General features: G+C 50.3%; 3 protein-coding genes and 1 long non-coding RNA gene across 8 annotated transcripts in view; 1 reads left to right on the top strand and 3 right to left on the bottom strand.

Moving 5' to 3' along the window:
• Window positions 1-2,735: 2,735 nt before the first annotated feature.
• GAPDH (glyceraldehyde-3-phosphate dehydrogenase) lies at window positions 2,736-7,517 on the bottom strand. Its single transcript, XM_059840288.1, has 13 exons — window positions 7,449-7,517; window positions 6,483-7,181; window positions 5,922-5,965; window positions 5,253-5,352; window positions 5,011-5,117; window positions 4,835-4,925; window positions 4,539-4,654; window positions 4,341-4,422; window positions 4,044-4,195; window positions 3,864-3,942; window positions 3,551-3,634; window positions 3,307-3,404; window positions 2,736-3,039 (listed from the first exon to the last, which is right to left on the bottom strand). The coding sequence occupies exons 1-13, from the start codon at window positions 7,515-7,517 to the stop codon at window positions 2,970-2,972; spliced, it is 1,791 nt and encodes a 596-aa protein (XP_059696271.1). The 3' UTR covers window positions 2,736-2,969.
• Window positions 7,518-7,615: 98 nt separating this feature from the next.
• On the top strand, window positions 7,616-20,081 carry LOC132323215 (uncharacterized). 2 transcript variants are annotated; one of them, XR_009485290.1, is made up of 3 exons: window positions 7,616-7,747; window positions 13,910-14,078; window positions 14,695-20,081. It is a non-coding gene; the product is annotated as an uncharacterized LOC132323215 (long non-coding RNA). The 2 variants fall into 2 exon arrangements; XR_009485289.1 differs by having other exon boundaries at window positions 7,616-7,807.
• On the bottom strand, window positions 8,945-11,678 carry LOC132323213 (C-type natriuretic peptide 2-like). Of its 2 annotated transcripts, none has more exons than XM_059838170.1 (2): window positions 11,576-11,678; window positions 8,945-9,232 (listed from the first exon to the last, which is right to left on the bottom strand). In XM_059838170.1, exons 1-2 carry the CDS (start codon window positions 11,582-11,584, stop codon window positions 8,960-8,962), a joined length of 282 nt encoding a protein of 93 aa, XP_059694153.1. In that variant the 5' UTR covers window positions 11,585-11,678; the 3' UTR covers window positions 8,945-8,959. The 2 variants fall into 2 exon arrangements, with proteins under 2 accessions (XP_059694153.1, XP_059694154.1); XM_059838171.1 differs by lacking the exon at window positions 11,576-11,678 and adding an exon at window positions 10,608-10,709.
• Window positions 15,821-21,589, bottom strand: part of NCAPD2 (non-SMC condensin I complex subunit D2) — a 24,920-nt gene continuing 19,151 nt past the window's right edge. For all 3 annotated transcript variants that reach the window (XM_059838161.1, XM_059838159.1, XM_059838160.1), the window contains exons 26-31: window positions 21,095-21,189; window positions 18,995-19,075; window positions 16,758-16,944; window positions 16,411-16,537; window positions 16,119-16,277; window positions 15,821-15,954 (exon numbers count right to left, since the gene is read on the bottom strand). In XM_059838161.1, coding sequence (XP_059694144.1) covers window positions 15,872-15,954; window positions 16,119-16,277; window positions 16,411-16,537; window positions 16,758-16,944; window positions 18,995-19,075; window positions 21,095-21,189 — 732 coding nt within the window. In that variant the 3' untranslated portion in view covers window positions 15,821-15,871. The remainder of the gene's footprint in view (window positions 15,955-16,118; window positions 16,278-16,410; window positions 16,538-16,757; window positions 16,945-18,994; window positions 19,076-21,094; window positions 21,190-21,589) is intronic.

Below are 21,589 nucleotides of genomic sequence, written 5' to 3'. Positions count from 1 at the left end.
GCTGGAGTTTCATGCTGACATCTCACCATGAAGGTGGTCTGAGGACCTTTCTTGGGGAAGCAATGCATGTGTAGTAGTCTGTGCAAATGCCAAGGAAGTAAAAAATAATTTCTCTAAACGTTCAAGGTTATCATAAAACTAAATTTTCTGTAACACCACTGCTACTTACCCTTAGCTGTCTTAAAAAAAGGAGAATAAAACGTAGAACTTACCACTGCTAGAAATGGTTGGCTGCCCACCAGAGAAGCTGTCTCTTGGGTCAGCCAGAGAGCTTTCCCAGGTGCATCCCCCTCTCCTACAATGGCTCTGCACAGTGAGCCCTGGTGCCTGGCCAGCCAAGGAAGGCAGAGTCAACCCTTTAGCCAAGATCAGTGTCTTTCTGTACCTTCCCCTTGCAAGGTGCTCACAAACCAGGATTGTGGCTGCTGCTCTTGGAGTTGGTTTGTCTCAGCCAAGTGGCACAATTGCTTTTCACTACCTTGCTGAATGAGAGCCTGTTTATGTCTGCCTGAGCACCTGTCTTGCCTGACCAAGCATTTCTATCTGCTTTCCATAAAAACACTAGAGCAAACAGAACGAACCTAGACTTGGGGGAAGACTTCTCTCCAGAGACAGAAGCAGCTGCCACAGCAGATCTCCCATCGTTATCTCAATGCCATCCACAGTAATACATGTCAATTTGGCAAACTGATGGGGAAAAAAAAAAATTTACATGGGGTTTTTTAGGTCAGGGTTGCAGTTCTCAGACAGGCTGGCCACTGAGCTAGTTTTTCCATCTGTCCAGTGGGGCCTTGCTGTGGTGCCATCTGTAGGTACAGTGTCTGGATGCAAAATAAGGATTTGGAAGAGCTGTGCATTTTAGGGAGGTTATATTAGAGAGAGGAAACCAAGCCCTCCAGGCAGTCCAAAAGCTGCATGACTAGTTTGCCACGCTCACTCTCCCTGTTTCCATACAAGACCAACCATGTTTTAAATGCTGTGATTCCTGGCTTTCCTCACCTCAATACCATGTAATTTTTCTAGGAGAGATGAGATTGTAAAGCAGTTGAAATAGTTTTTGAAAACAGTGAACCTTTATTCAAGACATTCCCAGCAGCTGTTGGTCTGAGAGTACATACTCTTCCTCCACCCTGAGGCTGTATGACTTTGCTCATTCCAAGAGCAATTTGATCTCAGGTTGGATAGGGCTCACGCTTGTTAAATAACAAGAATTCTTTGCTCTAGAATTTTCAGGTAGTCTTATCTCACTTAGGAAACGTACGGCTTTTTAGGAGAAAAATTTGACTTGTATAAATGTTCCAGCTCTTAACCCAGTTGAAAATGTGCTTTACATGGGAAAACAGGACATATACCCTTCCCCCCCTTTAGATGTTTCAGTAGCCTCTGCACTTCCAGGTTATCAAGCGAGGTGCTGACTGGCATGCACACAATATGCAGGCAGCAGCACACAGCACAGCCATTCAAAGCACCCAGGCACAGCAATCAAAGACAGGATGGGACCAACCCAAGACTCATTTGTAATTTTGACAGGTCTCCAGGCTACACAGCCCCCCCCAGCAGAAACCCAGCTCCATCGGAGGGCTTCCTCCAGTGAGCTCCAGCATCAGGCACCTCCCATTTGACGCCAGAGTTACCTAAAGCTCCCATGACGGGGCCATTTCTGGTGTAATCCAAGTATTTCTGCTGTCCTAGGGCTAACAAGCTGCTCAGAATCCCAGTTCCTATCCAGAGGCAGGTTATTCAACCTCTTCTCTTTGCAAAATAACTTTGAGTCATCTCCCTGTAGTCCAGCAAACATGTAATTCTTATGCAGCCCAACTGCTGGAGATAAGCAGCTCTGGGAAACCGTGTCCAGCATACCTTGATCCTGAGAGTTTAAATCCTCCAGCTTACGTCCTTGCAGCATCCAGATCAGGGTCTAAAGCACTTGGGGTCCAGATGACAGCTCCAACCGTGCCTGCCAGAGAGAGAACACATCAGCCCCGAGTTGCTAAATTAAGCTGCTAAAAATGGGAGGTCCACGTGATTTTGTGCAGTGCATTGCTTATCTGTCCTGGTGCTCACAGGTCATGGAAGGCTCCGTCGCTGCCCAGCGGCATTCATGCTTCCAGAACTAATGCAGGGAGGCAGAGGGCTGACACTCACCTTGCAGAGATTTGCTGCTCAGCAGCTTAACTGCAACTGCCCCTCCTTACGCACAGAATTAAGCCAGAATTAAGATTGGCCACCACCATGCCGACGATGGCCTCCAACACGTCCCTCGGCAGCCATTTCCTCTGGGGCAAAGCCAATTCATTTTAAAAGGTAAAAGCAAGTGAAATACCTGCCTTGTAACACCAGGAAGTATCTTCCTTGTCCCCCACTGAGGCAAGGGAAGGAGAATTAGTTTCTTGTGCCCTTTACCAAACCAAATGCATGAGTCATCTGCTGAGCACTTTTATTCTGCATGCGCCCATCAGACAAGCAAATCCAGAGCTAGGCGGATGGAGCCACAGAGCCGCTTGCCCTCCTACCATGCAGAGTCCTGCTGTAGAGCACAGCCCTGCACCACCCACACCTTCTTTTGGCTCACGGGCTGGACTCTGGGCTCTCCCATGTGGAACAAGCAGTTCAGCAGGCTGCACACTCCCCAGCTTCTCATAGCAGCTGGCAGAGACTGTGCCATGCAGGCACCTGCAGCTGCTCATTACATACATGCCTGCCTCCTCCCATCTCCCCTGACAGACAGACAAGGCTTTTCAGATGGTGATCACTTTTATTGATGTAAGGTGGTACACAAACAGATCAGTTTCTATCAGCCTCTCCACCTCCCCCAGGCTCGGGGAGAAGTTGGAGGAGTGGGGGAGACAAGGGAACAGAACTGGCCTCTCACTGCAGGATGCAGAGCTAAGCGGTGGTGAACAAGGGCAGGGGCTCCAACAAAGGAGAGTCCTGCTTCCCTAGGCAGCAGGGGGGGCTGTGTGCTCAGCTTACTCCTGGGATGCCATGTGGACCATCAAGTCCACAACTCGGTTGCTGTATCCATATTCATTATCATACCTGGGGACAGAAAACAAGTGTGTCAGGGCTGACCCATTTCTTGCACCCCCTTCTTTCATTCTTCCTGCTCCATCCCACACAACTGAACTCCCATCTACCCTCTGGGGGGAAGGAGGCAGCTACAGTAATTTCAGGTAAGAAGCAATCTCACTCCACGGTGAGATTGGAGGTCTGTGTATCCACCTGTATCACCAGTGGTAGCCAACAGGACACCCAAGTCTGTAACCTGTCTGTGCCAACCCCCATGTCTCCCAGGGCTGCACCTACCAGGAAACCAGCTTGACAAAATGGTCGTTCAGTGCAATGCCAGCACCCGCATCAAAGGTGGAGGAATGGCTATCACCATTGAAGTCACAGGAGACAACCTGTAACACAAGAAATAGTAATGCCTATGGCTGCCCACAGTCTCTACCCCAAGTGTCCAAACCAGGATCCTGGCAAAGCTGCTGACCACAGCCTTTTATGAGGCAAGAGACAGTAATGGCAGGCTGAGCGAGCAGGCATTCCTCACCTGGTCCTCTGTGTATGCCAGGATGCCCTTCAGGGGCCCATCAGCAGCAGCCTTCACTACCCTCTTGATGTCATCGTACTTGGCCTGAGGAGAGACAGATCCAACATGATCAGATCCCAACTCACACAAAATGTCCACTGGGGACAGGGGAGGGAGGAGACACAGATGGGAACACCCCAGTAGGTGCTCTTTTCCCAAAGACAGCATCTTTAGGACAAGATGGATGCAGAGAAAGCAATTCCAGGTGCAATATAGAGCTTAGAGGAAGTAGGGCACATCTGCAAATTGTTAGGACCTCATCCACAACACTTACTGGCTTCTCCAGACGGCAGGTCAGGTCCACGACAGAGACATTAGGGGTTGGTACACGGAAAGCCATTCCAGTAAGTTTCCTGTGAGAGACATGAGTCAGTAAGGATCAGCATTTGGCACTCCTCTGCCAGCCTAAGAATGTTTGGCCTCCTCCTGACACCTGAGAAGGGACAACACTCACCCATTGAGCTCAGGAATGACTTTTCCCACAGCCTTAGCAGCTCCAGTAGATGCTGGGATAATGTTCTGAGCAGCACCTCTGCCATCCCTCCAAAGCTTCCCAGAGGGCCCGTCCACTGTCTTCTGTGTGGCTGTGATGGCATGGACAGTGGTCTGAAGAAAGAGCACAGGAGTAAGAACACCGCCAGTACTCTCCAGAAAGAGCATCCCAGGTGACACAGGGAGTACAGATGCTTTCCCTCTCACACTAAGGGATCTGTGGTAGGTCACCCTCCTCAGCACCAAGCTGCATACCTACCATGAGACCCTCCACAATGCCAAAGTTGTCATGGATGACCTTGGCCAAGGGCGCCAGGCAGTTAGTAGTGCAGGAAGCATTGCTGGGGTAGAGAGATAAAGGCACATCAGCCAGAGGCAACATTTCTGCTGAGGTGAAGTGAGACCCCTGGCAGCTGGTGAGAGCTCCAGGCCAGAAAGCATGCTCCTCTCTCCTTACCTGACAATTTTCAGAGACTTGTCATACTTCTCATGGTTGACACCCATCACAAACATGGGAGCATCAGCAGAGGGGGCAGAGATGATCACACGCTTGGCACCACCCTTCAGGTGAGCCTGGAGAGAGAGAGCGAGCGAGAGATAAGAGATTACATAACTCAGGATCCTTCCAAGATTGCTTCTTCAGATCTCTTCTCCTTCACAGCCCCATCCTGAGCAGCTCTGTACGTGGTGGCATGCCCCACAGACACAAAGCAGCACTCTCCTTCCTCTCCTGTGCCTCTGTGGCATACTCACCCCAGCCTTCTCCATGGTGGTGAAGACACCAGTAGACTCCACAACATATTCAGCACCAGCATCTGCCCACTTGATGTTGCTGGGGTCACGCCTAAGGAGGGACAAAATTTTACAGGCTACTCCATGAGACACATGCTTTCAGTCTCCAGAGGGGCAATCAGGAAAGAGATACTTACTCCTGGAAAATGGTGATAGCATTCCCATTGATGACAAGCTTCCCATTCTCAGCCTTGACAGTGCCCCGGAAGTGGCCATGAGTAGAGTCATATTTGAACATGTAAACCTAATAAAGAGACGAGGAGTGGAAGGTCAGGCACCCAGGCTGCCATCATCCTCTAACACCCTGGGAAGTTACCAGAATAGATCCAGAGGAGCCCTACTCAGAAAGACCCAGAGGGGGCACTGCAAAGCAACTCACCATGTAGTTCAGATCAATGAAGGGATCGTTGATGGCCACCACTTGGACTTTGCCAGAGAGGACGGCAGCCCGGGTAACCAGGCGGCCAATACGGCCAAATCTGGAGAGAAAAAAAGACAGGGTGAGGAGGTGCAAAAGAGAACTAGCCCAGCTGGGCACAGGAGGCAGTCCTTGGCAGCCTTCCCTCGGGATCATCGGCTGCTCCCTGCCCAGTAGGGCGGGAGAGTCCTGCAGCTCGTCCAAAGGCCAAGGCACCCCGGTTAAAGATTAAGAGCGACCCCCGCCCCAGAAAGGTCAATCGCTAAATTTACTGAGAGCCCCGGGGATCCGGTTACTCCTCGGCCCGGCAGGAGAAGGTCACATCCCGGGGCCGCCATCGACACACGATCCACCGAGAGACCTTTTGGTGGGGGGCTACAGGGATCCCCGGGAATGGAAACTGGGGCAGCCGAGCAACGGCAGCCCCTTTCCGGAGTGAGTCACCCCGAATCCGAGGAGAAATGAGTCAGCAGCACCGCTCTCCGCCCCGGGGGGCGCCGGTGGAGCGCGACGGCGGGATTCAACCTCTCCCTCTCCCCAAATCTTCCCCCCGCGCCCTTGAGGCGACCTTGCCGCTCCCTCCTCAACCCCCCCCAAATCCCTGCTGGTCCCGTCGGCCCCAGCACTCACCCATTGACTCCGACTTTCACCATCTTTACCGCTTCGGGATGTTCCTGCGGGCAGAAACCACCGGTAGGGGCATGAGGGGAACTGGAAACAACCACCCTCGGCAGTCACGCCCGCACCCGGCGCCGTTAACGTCTCGCCCGCGCCGAGGGGCGAGCGGGCACTGGGGGGGCGAGAGAGCGGGCGAGCGGGGCCCGCGCTCCCAGCTAGCCCCAACCCCCCCCCCCCCCCCCCCCCCCGGGCGATCACTCCCCCGCCCCAGGCGATTAACTCACCTCCACCCCGCGACAACGATCCGCCCCCTCCTCCTCCTCCGGTGACCATCCCCCCTCACACCTCCATCCCTCCTCGCCTCACCGCCCCCCCCCTTCACGCCGCCCCCGCCATTTTGCGCCGCGCCGCCTTTGTGCCCGTGGGCCCCGCCGCCACGCGGCCCCGCTCCGCCCGGGGGCTGCCGCACCCCCTGCCGGTGGGCGGTGCGTGTGTGTGGGGAGAGGGCTCTCACACGCCCACCCCCCGCCGCCGCTCTCTCCCCCCGCGCATCTCGCCCGCCCCGCCCGTTACCTGCTGCCTCCGAACCGCCCGGCGCGCAGTGAGAAGGTGGCGCAGCGCCTCTCCGCCGCCCTTTATAGCCGCGTGAGGGTAGGGCGGGGGCCCGCCCCGCCGCGACGCCGTCGAATGGCAGCGCGGGGGCCGGACCGGGCTACGTGCGCCCGTGCTGCGGGTGCGGCTGCCGAAGACCCCCCCTGTTTCCCCCGCCCCGCTGCCCCCCGTTAACAAAGGCCCCGCTCTGGGAACACAGGCTCCGTAGCGATCACCCTGCCGTCGAGCCACCCCAAGGGGGTTGGTGGCGGTGGTGAAAAATGCACCGGTCCTTGCGGGGAGGTGTCCCCAGAGCGGGGATGGGCGGCTGCACCCCTGCCAGAGGAGACAGGGAGGGTGATAGCAGGTCGGGGGCTGGTCCCGCCGGGCTCGCTGCTGCTCCGGAGGATGGTGTGCGCTGCTTTCACCTGGTAACAAAGGGCAGGTAGTCACCCGCCCCGGCTGCAGCCTTTGCCCAATTGGATGGAGTAGTATCCAGTATCCGAAGGGACCTACAGGGAAGCCGGAGAGGGACTCTTCGTCAGGAGCTGTGGTGATGGGAAAAGGAGTAATGGCTACAAATTGAAAGGGAGGAAATTTAGGACAGATATTAGGAAGAAGTTCTTTACTGTGAGGGTGATGAGGTACTGTAACACGTTTCCCAGGGAGGCTGTGGATGCCCTAACCATGGCAGTGTTCCAAGCCAGGCTGGATAAGGCCTTCAGCAACCTGCTCTAGCAGGAGGCGTTCGTGCACGTGGCACGGGGGTTGGAACTGGATAATCTTTAAGGTCTATTCCAACCCCTTAACATTCCATGATTCTATGGCTGCAAGGGCAAAGGGATTGCATGGATGCTCGGGTCACCCCGACGGATCAGCGGATCCCTATTCCCCCGGGCACAGGAGGTACTGTCTGGCAGTTCTCCCGCCTCCAGGCCGGGACCCCGCTCTGGGTGGGTTTATCCGCTCTGGCCGGGCGCTGCCCCAGCAGGCCACGGGCGGCAGCGTGAGCACCATCTTAATGAGGCACTGCGGCACTGCTGCCGCTGCCCGCGGGACGTGACGGCGGAAATCCTGCTCGTCTGCCGCCTCGGCCCGCCTTCCCTGGATGCCTGCGAGGAGGAAGCGCTCCTGGCATGGCCGCTGCCCGGTTCCCCGCCCCCCATGCTGGGCTCCCTCACCGAGCCCTGCCGCCTCCATCCCTCGGCTCCGTGCGGGGCAGGTGCGGCGGGACACACCCGCCTTAGGTACAACGCCCAGAGCACGCTCAAATCCCAATCTCCCAATCTTCCCAATTCCGGAGGAAGGTGTGGGAACAGTGGGAATGCAAATCTCGGTTGTCAGAGCGGGTGGGGGTGGTGGGAGCTGGAATGCCCTCTGGCTGCTCGGCAGAGCAGGACTTTGGAGGATAAGGTAGGGGGTGGGCAGGCTGGGGGAACCACGCAGGTACTGGGGTGGGGGACAAGAGAGGGGTCATGCACTTCAAACGTAACCCTACTCTCCTTAAACCACTGCTATTCCCGGTGCTGCTGAGGGGCTAAGTTTAGACCCAGCTGAGGTTACAACCTTTTCTTAAAGGCCAGGACATGGTGATGGCTCGCGGGGCACAGCAGCAGGGCTACGAGCTCGTGCCGGGGTCGGTGGTGCCCCGGCCGCAGCCCGCCGAGGCAGGCTCTCGGGGAAAGCTTCAGCGCAAACAGGAGGCCCCGGTGTTTGTTCTGGCGGGGGCAGAGTGCGGCCGGGGTGAGCAGCGCGGCCCTTGTGCCCCGTGCCCGGTCGATACCTCACCCGTGTCCGCCCCCCCGGCCGCACCGCGCCGCAGCCGCGCGTGCCGCACGCCCCACGCGGAATGGCGGCGGCGCCGGCAGGGCCCGGCACGGCCCCGCGCGTGGGGCCGGGGGCGCCGGGCGGGCTCTGCCACCGCCTCCCGCCCGCCCCCGGCCGGGGGCAGCCACCGCCGAGCGGGGACGCGGCTTATTAGTGCAGCTTGTTTAATGAGCGAGTCCTCAGGCATGGGGAGAAGGAAAGGGGCTGCCGGCGGAGCGGGGGTTCAGCGGTCGCGGAGAACAGCTGCGGAGCCGGGCAGCTCCTCCTCGTACCGCCGCGTCGCTTCCTCGCTGCCGCAGCCTCCCGTTTTCGGGGCGGGAGCTTCAGCGCTTCGGGCAGCGGTGCGCCGTGCCGGTTCACGAGGCTGGGTGCCCTCCGGCTGCGGAGAAGCGGCCCTGGTGAGCCGCCCAGCGGCGTCCCGTTCTCGTCCCTGCCGGGCCCCAGCACCGCGCCGGCAGCACGGGGCGTCCCCGGTCCCGGCCTTTGCCCAGGCGGCTGGCAGGTGGCCCCGGAGCCTGCCCCGCTGCTCCATCCCCTCGCTGTTTGTGCGCTCAACTCTGCCCTGAACTACTTCCCTGCCCGCTTGCTCGAGCCCACGCTCTTGGCCCTCTCGCCTTGGAGGCCCTCCAAAGCTAACACCCCAAACCACTGAAGGTTCCGATTCGGTCCAGTTTCAGCCCGAAGCAACCCCTGGGCATGGCCTTCCAGGCCCAATCTCCAGGCAGTGCCCACTTGCGACTGGCGAGGTTCTTGCGCCAGAGGGATGGACGGGCAGCTCTAGCCCCAGACGGGAGGAAGGGGAGAGTGGAGGAGAACTGCTGAGGACCAAAGCTGGACCCCTCCTTCATGTCCTCTTCGGTCAGCGTGGACTCGGGCTCCAGGGGCAGCAATCGTGAGAGGAGCATCTGGGATAAACAGATGAGAGAGGGGTGATGCCTGTGCTTCTGGTGATGAGCCTTGTACCCCCTGGTACCCCACTGCCCACACCCTCCTGAGGGCTCAGGCAGGACATTAAAGTGATGCCTGCTCACAGCACTGTGCCTGTGACATTGCATCCAGACACAGGGAAGGGCTTGACCAGCAGCTCCCACTGTCTGAAATGACTTTGTCATCCAAAACAGCAGGCAGACAGCTGCTGTCAGCTCTGCCTGTGGGCAGATTGCCCTGCTCTTGTAAAACCATACACATGTCCTGCCCTGCCCCAGATTTGGAAGGTAACTCTTCAGTCCTTGCTCCTTTTGTGGATGCTGAGCATCTCTATGAGCTCAGGCTGCTGTGTACTGTTTCATTTTTCCAGAGGGCTGCTGGGAAGGATGGTCCCGCCTCAAATATCTGATAAAGATGAGGGAGAGGCAGGAGCAGAGCAGGTGTGAGGAAGAGGGACTCCCCATCTGCTGGAAATCCTCTAGGTTAGCTGTGCTGACTGTAAGCCCTCAGCACTGCTGGGGGACAAGGTTTGGGGGTTGTGTTGGGTGCAGTGGAGGCATGGCATTGCTGCCCACAGAAGCAGCCTGCAGGAGCCGTTCTACATCTGTCTCTCACATGGATGCTGAGCTAAGGCTGAGGATGCCTTTGTGCAGCCCTTTGTGGTAGCAAGTTAACTGAAGCGGACACAGGCATCCTCAGTGAGGAGTGAAAGTGGTGAGTCATAGCAGGATCAGTCTTGTGATTTTAGTTCACGTCCTGACTATTTCCCTGTGGCTTTCCCAGGGTGAAGTAAAGGCAAGGTGCTGGGGCTCAGGTTAGGGATAGGTAAGAGGGAGCTAGATTGGAAAGTCAAAAATACTATTGCTGTAATTGCTGAGGATAAAGATTTACTGAAGCGAAGATGCCTTTAGTTGGCATCCTGACAGGGCTCTTGGCCTTAAAGAGGGTCTTTAAGGGGGTAATACTGAGCTTAGGAGCAAAACTCCTGGCCTAAGAGGATGCATCTTCCCTCTGAAATATCAGAACCAGAACCATGATGAGAGACATGACTAATATCTGGTGGCTGCTGACACAGAGTGGGCATAGAAAGGACCAGGCTCTTCACTGTTAAAAGCTTTTGCAGAGCACTAAAAAGCTTTTGTCCATTTCCTGTCTTGAAATGCGGGTGCTCCTTAGGGGCTGGATTATAAAGTCACCCTAGAGCTGAGCCTGCTGAAGGGGAGAGTGCAACAAGAATAGCAGCTTTCTTGTAGCTGGAATTTGGGACCACCTCTCATTTGAGGTTCAAACACAACCTCCCTCCTCCTCCTCCCCTCCTGAAATCAACCTCAGCTCTCTCCCACTCCCTCCTACCTGTAGCCTCTGTCTTCTTGGTAAGGACACAGTCTGAACGCTGGCAGAGAGCAGAACCAAGAAGAGGAAAAATGAGCAAGGCCACGACCGAAGCCCCAGCATCTTCTTAGCCCAGGGCTGGTGGGAGGCGAGGCAGGACTCGCAGCAGCTGTGTGGGATGTGGTCCCTAGCCCCTCTCTGCCTTTATAGCTTTGGTTCTGGCAGGCAACTGGCCCCAGCTCCCTGCTGAACCACCCCCTGGAGCTCCTTAACCTTTCAGCCCTTTTGTCCAGGGTGATATATTTCAGGGTGAGCTCAACAAGACCCCTTCCTCTAAAGCAAAAGGACACAAAGGTGTTTACTGAGTGTCTGGGAAGACAAATGTGAGTTGAGCTGCTGCTGGCCAGGACCTGGAGGTGTCTGTCAGGGTCAGGGGTGGGATGATACTTTGAAACACATCCCAAAAGGAGGATAGTGAAGGCTCTATGGTGTAGGAGTATAGAACATCCTCCTCATAGGCAGAGTGCTGTTAATGCTGTTTCTCTGATCAGTGTGAGCATGAACTGCAGCTCAGTTAGAGGTAGGCACACTGCTGGCTGCACAGAGTGGACACAAATTCAGCTCTGTGAATTTGTTATTCAGAGCTCAGGCTTATGTTTTTAATATTTATATCTTGGTGAGACAGTTGGGCTAGGAATGAAGAGCTCCTGCTGCAGAAGGTGGGTGAATTCCAGTACTATACAGAATTTGTAGCAGTGAGAATTTGGAGCGTGGGTCTAGTACTATTAGCATATAATTTGCAGGCTGTCTGTCCCAAGTCACCATCTGGAGGACTGGGCTGAGTTTCCAGAGGAACCGTCACAGAAAAGAGCTTGTTGAGACTCAGCTTGCACTTTGTCAAGCTCAGGCACACAATGGGAGCAGGATAGCAAGGAGCAGATTCCTACCTCCTAAATCTTCTGGCCGTTAGTTCCCCCCACTTTGTTTACCTCTTCCATTTTACTGTAGTTTCTCACCAGCTGAACAAGGCAATGAGGTCACTGTTTAGAGTGAGATCAGGGTGCAGAAGTCAGCCTGGGTATGAAGACAGAAACTAATCAGCAAAGTTTGTCAGGGGAGAGGAATGGGGGGACTGTACCCCAGTACAAGATTAGCAGTGGGTGTGCTGGGAGAGTTTAACCCCAAACTTCCCTTTGTTCAGTACTGTTGCACAAAACAGGCCGGAACTTGACAGAACGTGTTCTGGCTGCTTTTGTTTATTTTTTTCAAAGAAAGAAGAAAATTAGAAAAAGGTCTTCTCCAGAGATAACAAAAGTCACAGTTCAGATATTTGCTCTGTCTCTCTTTCCCTCCTTCCCTTCCTTTCTTCCTTTCAGGCATTTTGCGCTTGCAGATGCAGGTTTGTGGGTCCATTTCTTCTCTGCCCAAGGGGACAGAAAGTTTTATGAAACTTTTGCATCCAGTCCTTGAAAACTGAGTGGGGCAGTGATGCCTTCATTGTGGGTCACTGATGCTGGAAGCAGTGCTTTGCACAGCTGTGAACATCCAATTTTGTTAGCTCCGGCTGATGGCTGCAACCCATGGTTGGTGCTGTGTCCAGAGCAATGTGATGCTCTAGTGATCCTGTCTGGCATTCCTGTCACCCTGTTGCCTGGGCCAGCACATGGAGGGGCTCCCGAGGCCCCACCAAGACATTTTGTGGGAAACAGGATTACTTTGAATCTACAAAGCACAGGGGACTGCTGGACAGTCACAGGACACACACCCCACATGGGCATTAGGACGGGGTGCCTGGGCACAAACGGGGTACGGGATGTGTGCGCACGGCCAGCCCCTCCTTGTGCTGCATGCGGTAGTGTAAGGAGCCCTGTGGTGTGAAAGTTCCAGAGGGATGGAAAAGAGAGGAAGGACAGGAAGTCAGCACATGTTCATGCTGCATGCAAGGTGTCCCAGAGGACGCTGTTCTCTACCTCCCAGTCACATGTGACTGTCCAGAAAGAGCTGAGTCAGTGTGCTCGAGCACTCCTGCTGCCGTCAGGAGCAGCTCCGCTGGAACACACCGGTTACATGAGTCAGAGGCAGTCCTTTCCTGAGGGACAGGTAAGTGCAAAAGCAACAGCACTTTGGTTTCGATATGAAATGTAGCAGCAGTTTGATCTGGCATCCCTTGAATGGGGTGGCCCCCATACTGCAAGAAGAATGCCAGAAATGTGTTTGCAACTGCTCCAAAATTTCAGTCCACTTGCACAAAGACTGAGCCCTGCAGGGGTGGGCAGGCTCTGAGAACTCAAATGACAAGTGCTCTCCTTGGGTTCAGCAAGAGCTGGGGCTGGCAAGAAGGAAAGAGCCATCACTCTCCTACATCAAGCAAGGAACTTCAGAGACTGCAGAAAATTTGCAAATTTTCTTGCCGATTCTTCTAAGTTCTTGCAAATCCAGCAAAGCCCAGATAAAATGCAGGTGCTCAGTGACTCAGGTGCTGTGATGTTGCAGCTCCTCTGTGTCCCAGATCCTTGCTGGGACTGCAGTAGAACTGAATAGTTACTCTGACATGTCCTGGCAGTGACTGGGAAGTGAAAAGGCTTTGGCAGACAAGTCCTTGATTGCCCCAGTTTTCTCAGACTCAAATAGGTTATTGTCCTTTTTTCCTCTCTGATGCTAACAAGTTTCCTTTATAAAAACCCTTCCCCCTTGGATGCTGGGGCACTGACTCTAGAGCTTGCAAGACCAGAAAAGTGGTCTGTTGCTGAATCACAATCAGCCTTCTACAAACAGTTGCTCATATAGGAAAGGAGCAGGGCAACTGGAGACTGGGAGATCTGGGAACTGAGCTAAGTACCCTGAGGGAACACCCCTTGGCCCAAGGTGATAGAAAGGGATGATAGTTGCTGCAGGCTCTGGAAGTGTACAATATTCACATTATTCCACTGCTACCATTTGTAGGAGTTGAGAGCAACCATGGTCAGGAATGCCTAGAGAATGGAAACACCATTGATCTCGGCACTGAGTAATCCCACTGCGTCAGGAGCAGGGGAATGGGATTACTCCTTTAGCAGTGATTTATGGTCATTATGGCAGTCACCAAAATATATGTTTGTGAGGAACAGAAGAGCAACAAATATCTACTTAAGGCTGTAGCCACTGTGTAGCTGCTCAAACCCCTCTTAGATTTTTGCCTCATCTTTCTTCAGGACTTCTTTGCCCATAACACAGGACTGCTAATTCTTCTGATATCAGGAGAGGAGGGTGCTCCACCTGAACAACCTGCAGAAAGGGACCAATCTGAGCTCTCACCCACTGACTTCTCATTCTCACTTGCCCAGGCAGCACAGTGTCGGAGTGTCCTGAGCAAAGGACAGACTGCAAAGCAGTGAAGGAGCCAGCATGTCAGTCCAGTCACTGACTGCCAAACTCTCCTTCCAGAAGGATGACTGTGTTGATCTCCTGAAGGAAGAACTTCAACCACTTGTAGTAGAAGAGTATGGCCTGAAGGTGAGCCAGTGCCTAAGAGTTTTATGGCTACCTCACTTCCTCTATCCACCCATTCATATCTCCCCTACTGTATCATTAGCAACATATTATCTCACCAGACAAGATTTATTGCTTGTAAAACCTTGAGCCTGGGCAGACATCCATATATGCTGTCCTTTTCTTTTTTAATTCCTGTATGTGAGTGTCATACCCTGTGGGTGGTGAGGGAATCACGTATTGTGTGCATGACTCTGTGTTGTATTTACTGTCAATGCTGTAGCTGATACCTTTGCCTCCTGGAGCCCTCACTGAATATTTTATCAAGAAGGAGGGGAGAAGGACAACATTGCTGTAACTTTCTGATCTTTGTATTTCATGTGATTGTCCTGAGGCTACTGGCATGCTCTGGAGTTGGAGCATATCTATATTGGTATTTGGCTATTTTAGTCTGGTGGCAAGTGGGCAAGTATTTTCACTGAGTCATGGGACTCAAGTGGGGTGTTTATAAATATACCTGTTACCCCATCATTCCCCACTTTACTTGTTTCTGGAAGCATTTAACATGATTATGTCCATTCAGGTATGCTCAGGTTAGTGCAAAGCTATGCACTTCTTAATGACTGTTTTTTTTAAATAGGGATCAAAATAAGCTACAGCAGCTAGTTCTGCAGCCAGAGCAGAAGGGAACTGAGCAGCATGCTCTGTTTGCTGGGGAACCCACAAGCACAACTGTGGGAAGGTGGTAGAGCCTCAGAGACTGCAGAGCTGCAGGAAGCAGTGGAGAGGAGGAGCACCCTTCCCATTCCTGCCCAGCTAGTGACTAGTCTGCTTTCTAGACAGCTGACAAGGTAAGAGGAAATAATTCTGTAGTAAGAGCTCTGGGACACATGCCAGCTTGCCTCTAGACAGAAGGTTAAAGGTTATTTATGTGATTAACACAGAATCTAATTTAGGCCACTTCATGTTCACAGGGCAGTTTAAGGAGTGCCAGGACTGACTTGAAAACTGATGTGGCATTCATTAAATGAAAAAAACCCAAGTGCCAATTTTACTTGAAACAGAATTGGATTATAGCAAACATTCCAGAAAACAGTAAGACAATCAAGGGTATCAGTATACTTAGTAATCTATAAAATTAACATTATTACAAGTTACTTCTAAAGTTTTAGTGTTGAATTTGTTTTGGTTTTTTAGCTTTTGAAAGATGTGTTTTTTCCTATGGACTTTACCTATTGTTTATTCAAGTGCTCTAGTCTAAGTTAGCCTTTCTCTCTTTCTCCTCACATCCCACTCTCTGAACACTTCCTTGATGAGATACGCACAAGAAAAAGATGCAGGTGCCTTCACCTCAAAACCTTTGGCTTGGATTTACAGGACAAGAGCTTCAAAAAGCATGAAATATAAAAGGGCCTAAACCCAGCACCACTGCATTGGTCCTGTGATAAAAGCTGAATAGTGTAGTATAAAGCACATACAAAATAAGAAAGGAATGAGGATTTTGTACTCTGTGGGTAGTTTGACTCTTCTTAGAAAGACTTTCTTCCAAAGATTTAAAAAAAAAATTAATAAGAGCAGCTTATTCTCATCTGCAAAGTCAGGGCAAAATCAGTCCAAGTAACAACTATGTTCATCATCACTGCCTTTTTTTGAGGAGATATAAGCAGAAAGGGTTGGAATTGCTTTAGCCTGGTGTTGACTTCCATTTTGTCCTCATTTAAAGCACTGTTGTATTCTGGGGTAGTTCAGACAAGAGAAGGCGACAGTTGCATAAAGGGAATTTTATTTTTAGTTGAAGGCAGTGGCAGATGGTTCCTTCAGCGCCGCCGTCGGGCTGAAGATCTGGTGATGGGAGTTGTTTTGGTGGGGGTTTCTTCCTCTCTTAATTCTGCCAATAGCTCTAAAGAGAGTAAAACGTGTCAATAATGAGCACTCCACTGCCTTGAGCAGAGAAATCTACAGGCAACCTCCACAGTGGTCTGAAGCCCATGACCAAAGGGACATCCCCGTTGGGCCAAATCTGTAGTCCTTCCCCCTTTAGAGCGCACGTGTGCAGTGCCTTACCATCCTCAGAGTTGTTCTCCTCGTCGCTGGAGAAGGTAACGATGGCTTTTTTGCGAGGAGGGCGCTTTTGGGCACGCTTATGATTTCGGAGGATGCGTGATGGGGGTGTGACAAAAGCATTATCTGAGTTGGCTGGGCTTAGGGGCTGGCGGCGTGAACCTGTCAAGAAAAAGGGAAAAAAATTAGAGAAAGGCAGCAAACTTCTGTCTGTAAGGGTGAGGAGAGGTCCTTAGGTGTTTCTGCTGGACTGCAGGATCAGGGGAAGGCTGGAATCTCACAAAAAGGAACATACTTCCTATTGGTTTCTGCTTGGCTGGCGCTGGCATTGGAGTCTGACTACCATCCTGGCATGTCTCTGTGGAATCCAGTCCTCGGTTATGGGAGGCAGACAGCTTCTGCTCCAGATCTTCAGCTAGAGCCTGATGGAGATGTAAAACAGCAGTGCAGGGACAAAAAAAAGAGAAGATGAGGGGAGAGAAGTATTACATTTACAGCAGAATTACCATCAAGTTAAATAAATTGATAAATTGTTAGGGGTGAGGAATAGTCTGCTTAAAACGAAAAACTGCAAGACTTTCCAGTCCCTGTATGTAAAAAGGAATTGTTTTTATGGCCTGGACCCTTGTCCTACACTCTTACTTTCGTCTCAGGTTTGACGCCTGCTCTGCGGAATCGAGCCAGCACAGTTTGGAAGCAATTGTAGACAGCTGGATGTTGGAGCTTGTCTGCAAAGCAGTCGTAGTTGTCCTGCAGCTTGTGAAGGCCCCGTTCTGAGACTGGAAGCAGAGCAAGGCAGTAGGACAGATCCTGATACTGACGCTCAGTACTGGGAAAGAAAAAGATCACCGTTAGCTCCTACAAAAAGGGGTGTGTGAGGATGAGCACATCTCACCCAGAACTACCAGCATTTCCTGCATGTGCTTCTGCCCTGGAGAACATGAGATTCAGGTTGTTCTGTTACAGGTCAGTGACAGGGTGCTGTGCCATACCACAGATAACCACCACTGTATTCCATGACACTGACTTAGTGCCTGTTAGAAAAACATGAAGGCTCCACTGCTAAAGAACACAGTCACTTGTTTGAAAAGTGTCAGAAGTTATTGCTGACCAGGAGGAAAAGACTCAGCAAGGTCAGGACTCTTCTTGAAGGGCCTTATTTCAACCACATAACAAACCCTGTTCATTTTTGCATGTTTTAGATGATCTCAAGCAGAAGTTGTATTTGATGTTCTCTCTCCCTTTCCTGGTTAGTTACATAAAGAAGGTCATATTCATTAAGTTATAAAGCCAACAAATAACAAATGCTCTATCAGAGAATGATAACATTCAAATTCCAGCAAAAGTCTGGAATAAAACCAAAGGGAAAGAAAAAAACAAAAGCACAAAGTAACATCCCTAATGTTGATCACTGTGATGGAATGGAAAGGGAAAAAGCAAGACAAAGCCCCTATTTTTGATATATACTAAGTGAGGCCTCAAGTCTGTCCAGCACATGCTGTCTCAGGATGCTCTGCTCAAACCCAGATGGAGAACAAAGCTGCAGCATCCAGGTGTTTCCACCTGTACAGTCTGAATGACACCTGGCAAGTTCCTATGTTTAGAACTCCAGAAATGCTGAGGAGGGTGATGGTGGCTGCAAATCTTCTCTGATAAGCTCCTGTTTTAGCCTGGAGTGAGGGTCTTGCTCTAGCAGTACCACTAGTGTGCACCAAGCTGATCATCTTCGTGGTACAGAAACATCAGGACATTCTACTAAAGGCGAGACACAACATACACACAGACAGTTAATTACAAATGTGGCGCGAAGAGCTCACCACTGCTCCTGGGAGGCAACTTTGGAGAGAAGGACCACGCTCCCTCCACTCATGCTCAGGAAACAAAATCCAAATATTTTGGGAAATATGCAACTCCCTGAGGCAGCTGAGCAGGTCACATGCTCAGGCACTGCACAAATGGCCAAGATAAGCAGACAGCTTAAATCTCAAGGGCAAAGCCACAACAATGGAGAAGGAAAACCACAGGAATGGAGGGAAGCAGGGTACACCAAAGCTAGTGGAAGTTAAAATGAAGATATCTCACTGGAATGGAAGGAGATAAATTTCTATTATTATTCTTCTTGGAAGGAAACAAAAAGTGTATGCCTGGGACAGTGAAGTTACAGCGTGGAGAGCAGGAAAAAAGCAGCAAAAAAGCCCCAAAACCCAGAAAGCAAAATGATATCCCAGATTCACAGCGTGGGTCCTGCACTCTATACTCTGTAATCAGCAATGCACAAGCAAGGTATGCACATCTTGGAGATGGAGCAGAGCAAAAGCCAAAGTGTATGGTGGCACAAGCCCTTAGGTAAAATAATAATAATAAAAAACCAGAACAGAGTCCCAGGCATAGACTTGGTACTGAGCAGCCCATGCACACAGAACAAGGACAGGCCTATATCAGCTTGATCGTTGAGATCCCCCCAGACAGGACTGCTGGAAAGATCTCAACTTCTCAGCTGAACACACTGATTTCCTAGCTGAGCTGCAAGGGAACAGCCCATGGAGAAGGATCACAAAGGTATGTAAAATCCTCATCTGGGATGTCTCCTTGCTCACCTATAATGCAAATCTAGACTGTCACAAAACTTTTTCCTTAAAAAAGGAAGGAAGAGGGGAATCACTGCATAATAAAACAAAAAACCTTAATTTACAAGTATTCATGTATTTTTTAGGAGAAGATAGTTTAAAAAGAAAGGGGGACCTAAACCAATTTATGTTGCATTTGTCATGTGAAGAATATAATGGGAACCTTTTACAACCACCACATACAAGCTCATATCTTCTGAAAAATCCTGAGAAGCAGAAACACTTGTCAGGAAAATTAAGACTACAACCCACCTGGCAGTCCGGAATCTCTGACAAAGTTTCTCCACCAAGCTCTCTGTTTGTTTGTCTTTTGTAATATATGAGAACAGATGTCTGCAAGGGGGAAAAAAAGCACAAAAGATTAGAGCCCACAGAGGAATCTCATTTTAGGTAAGAGGGGTGCTGAAAAGGGAGCAGTGCTGACTTCTTATCTGCTCCTTCCATCCAGTTTTAAGAGATTGCAGCACCTCCAGACAATGTCCTCACTTCACAAGTTGCACTGACAGACTAGTTTGTCTGACAAGCAAACCTTGAGGGGAGCACTGTGGCATGCAGTTTTCCCTCCTCAAAACCATGCTTGTGACTTTTTCACTATTAGTTTGCTGAAAGTGTGTTGTTGTATTTTGGATCAATACAAAAGTGAGCAGTACTTTGCACTAAAAGGGGGACAAAGTCTAACAGAACTTAAATGCTAACTTAATCCATTAGCTTCTGGAGGAATAGAGACACCTGGACTTTAGCACAGTTAAGAGCTGGTGCATTTTGCACTATGTCCTCTTAGAAATCACTGAATAACTTCTATTTATTAAGAAGGTCCTGCTGCTCTCCCCATTTCTTGTACCAACATTTCTGCTAACTTCAACTCAGTCAGGTTGCCACTGGCCTTGATATAGTTGTTCTAAAGCACTTCCTTGTTCAGTGTTTGTTATGTCTACAACCACCACACCAAGCTGCTTTTCTCAGATAAATAACAGAGACAGCATTCTCAAGAGTCCTCCCTTTGCATTTTTTCCAGCATCAATTAATCTTTAACTACTAATTCCCTTCTTTTCCTATATAAAGGATATCTGGTGTGTTAACTGATGATCAAGTCTTTAAAATTAATTATCCTGATGCTAGTTTGATGCCTGTCTACATTGTTAAATCAATATTGCCTCTTCTCATATTTGCCAGACACCTCCAGTTCTCTCCATGTATGTTGCTGGTAGTAAAAAGTCCATCTTACACCTGTCTTAACACCACCAATTACACTTCAGTGCAATTGCTACAATTATGCTGTATGTCTGTTGTAACACCTTCAGTTTGATATTAATTAAAAACAGTATTGAAAATTCCAAAATTATTTGGATCTTTTTTACATGCTCCCTCTTGTCTACCTGTGATGGTTTGTTTCACTTCAGGCATTAACCTTCATTTCTATGTGGAGCCACAAGCTACAATTCCCAGTATTTCACATTACCCTTCTTAATTAAAGCTGGAGCAAAGACATCCATCTACTTTTGCCACCATAAATTAATTTTAGTTTCAATTACACACTCACTAATAGACCTTTTCTGTGTCTTGCAATTCCTACCTATCCAAAATCCCATCCCTATTCGTAAATGCCCTGCATTCTCGTAGACAGAAAGACTACTTGAAAAATCACAGGAGATTTTACTGTTCTTCTCTTCAGCAACAGCAATACTTTTGTCTAACATGCCCCTCTATAATCCATAGGGATTCAAATGACTCAGAAAAACCCTCATGTTTTTAAGTTTCAGAAATGAGAGGGAAATGTCTGTACTGTACCAATAAAGATATTATTAGTGCTGTCTATGAGCAACCAATAACCTCAGATTGAAATATTCCAAGATCTCTATAGTCCAGAGTCAGGCTTTCTTGAAAAAAAACTGAAACCAAACAAGAACAAACCCCACACAAAATAAACCACCAGAAAGCCAACCCAGACCCAAATCTGTTACTGTAACTACAGCTTTACTAAAACTGCTTACAAAACTCCAGTAGCCACCAAAATGACAAAGGCAGCAGTCTTTAAAACCTGTTGCGTTTTCCTAATGTCGCATATCCACATTCCCATGCGTAAAACCAACTATTTTCCTTTTCCAGAGGGAAAGTAATTTTGAGTTGGTGGTTACTCTTTGTAGAGTCTCTCCTCACTCCCAACTGTGTGGCTTTAAAATCAATTCCCCTCAGCATGACTCCATTTCCAGTACAGACTGAAAAAGTCAGATCAAAGAGAACAACTGAAAAAGCATTTTGTACACGTCAATGTAGTTTTTCTTCCCTTGATATGGCAGCCCCTTTGCATAAACATAGTCCTGGCAATAAGAGATTTATTTAACCTCAGAATACCTCATAATAGTGTGGAAGGATTCTTCCTCTATGCCGCTGTTAGGATCCGAGAGATGACTGATGATGTCTGGAAGCAGGTTATAGACAGCATTACCCTGTGCAGAACACAAGTTCTACATGAGATACAGAATTATAAAGGATAATTTGAGTCAAGCCAAATAAGCTGCCCACTTAAAATTACCTCCTTTTTCTCCACCCCAAATCTACTGACTGAAAGCATCAGCTTTTTGAAACAAGCTTACGCAGCCACCCAAACCTATCCAGGACTATTTGGCTGGGGGGAAAAAAAATCCCAGCCAACCAACAAGCTAAACACTGCACCCCAGCTCTGCTCTTTGCCAGACTTGGATGCAGTTTCTTTGCCTTCCAACCTTGACACAACCCAACAAAAAAAAAAGCTTCCTGATGACGGAAACAGCTCTTCAGTTCACGGAACTGCTTCCCATTATCTTGTCTGAAGATGTTCAATCCATGTTCTCTTTCCCACTGCTTTTA

Source organism: Haemorhous mexicanus, chromosome 2, assembly GCF_027477595.1.
Source record: "Haemorhous mexicanus isolate bHaeMex1 chromosome 2, bHaeMex1.pri, whole genome shotgun sequence".
NCBI lineage: Eukaryota > Metazoa > Chordata > Aves > Passeriformes > Fringillidae > Haemorhous > Haemorhous mexicanus.
This window is presented reverse-complemented; position numbering and strand designations above follow the sequence as displayed.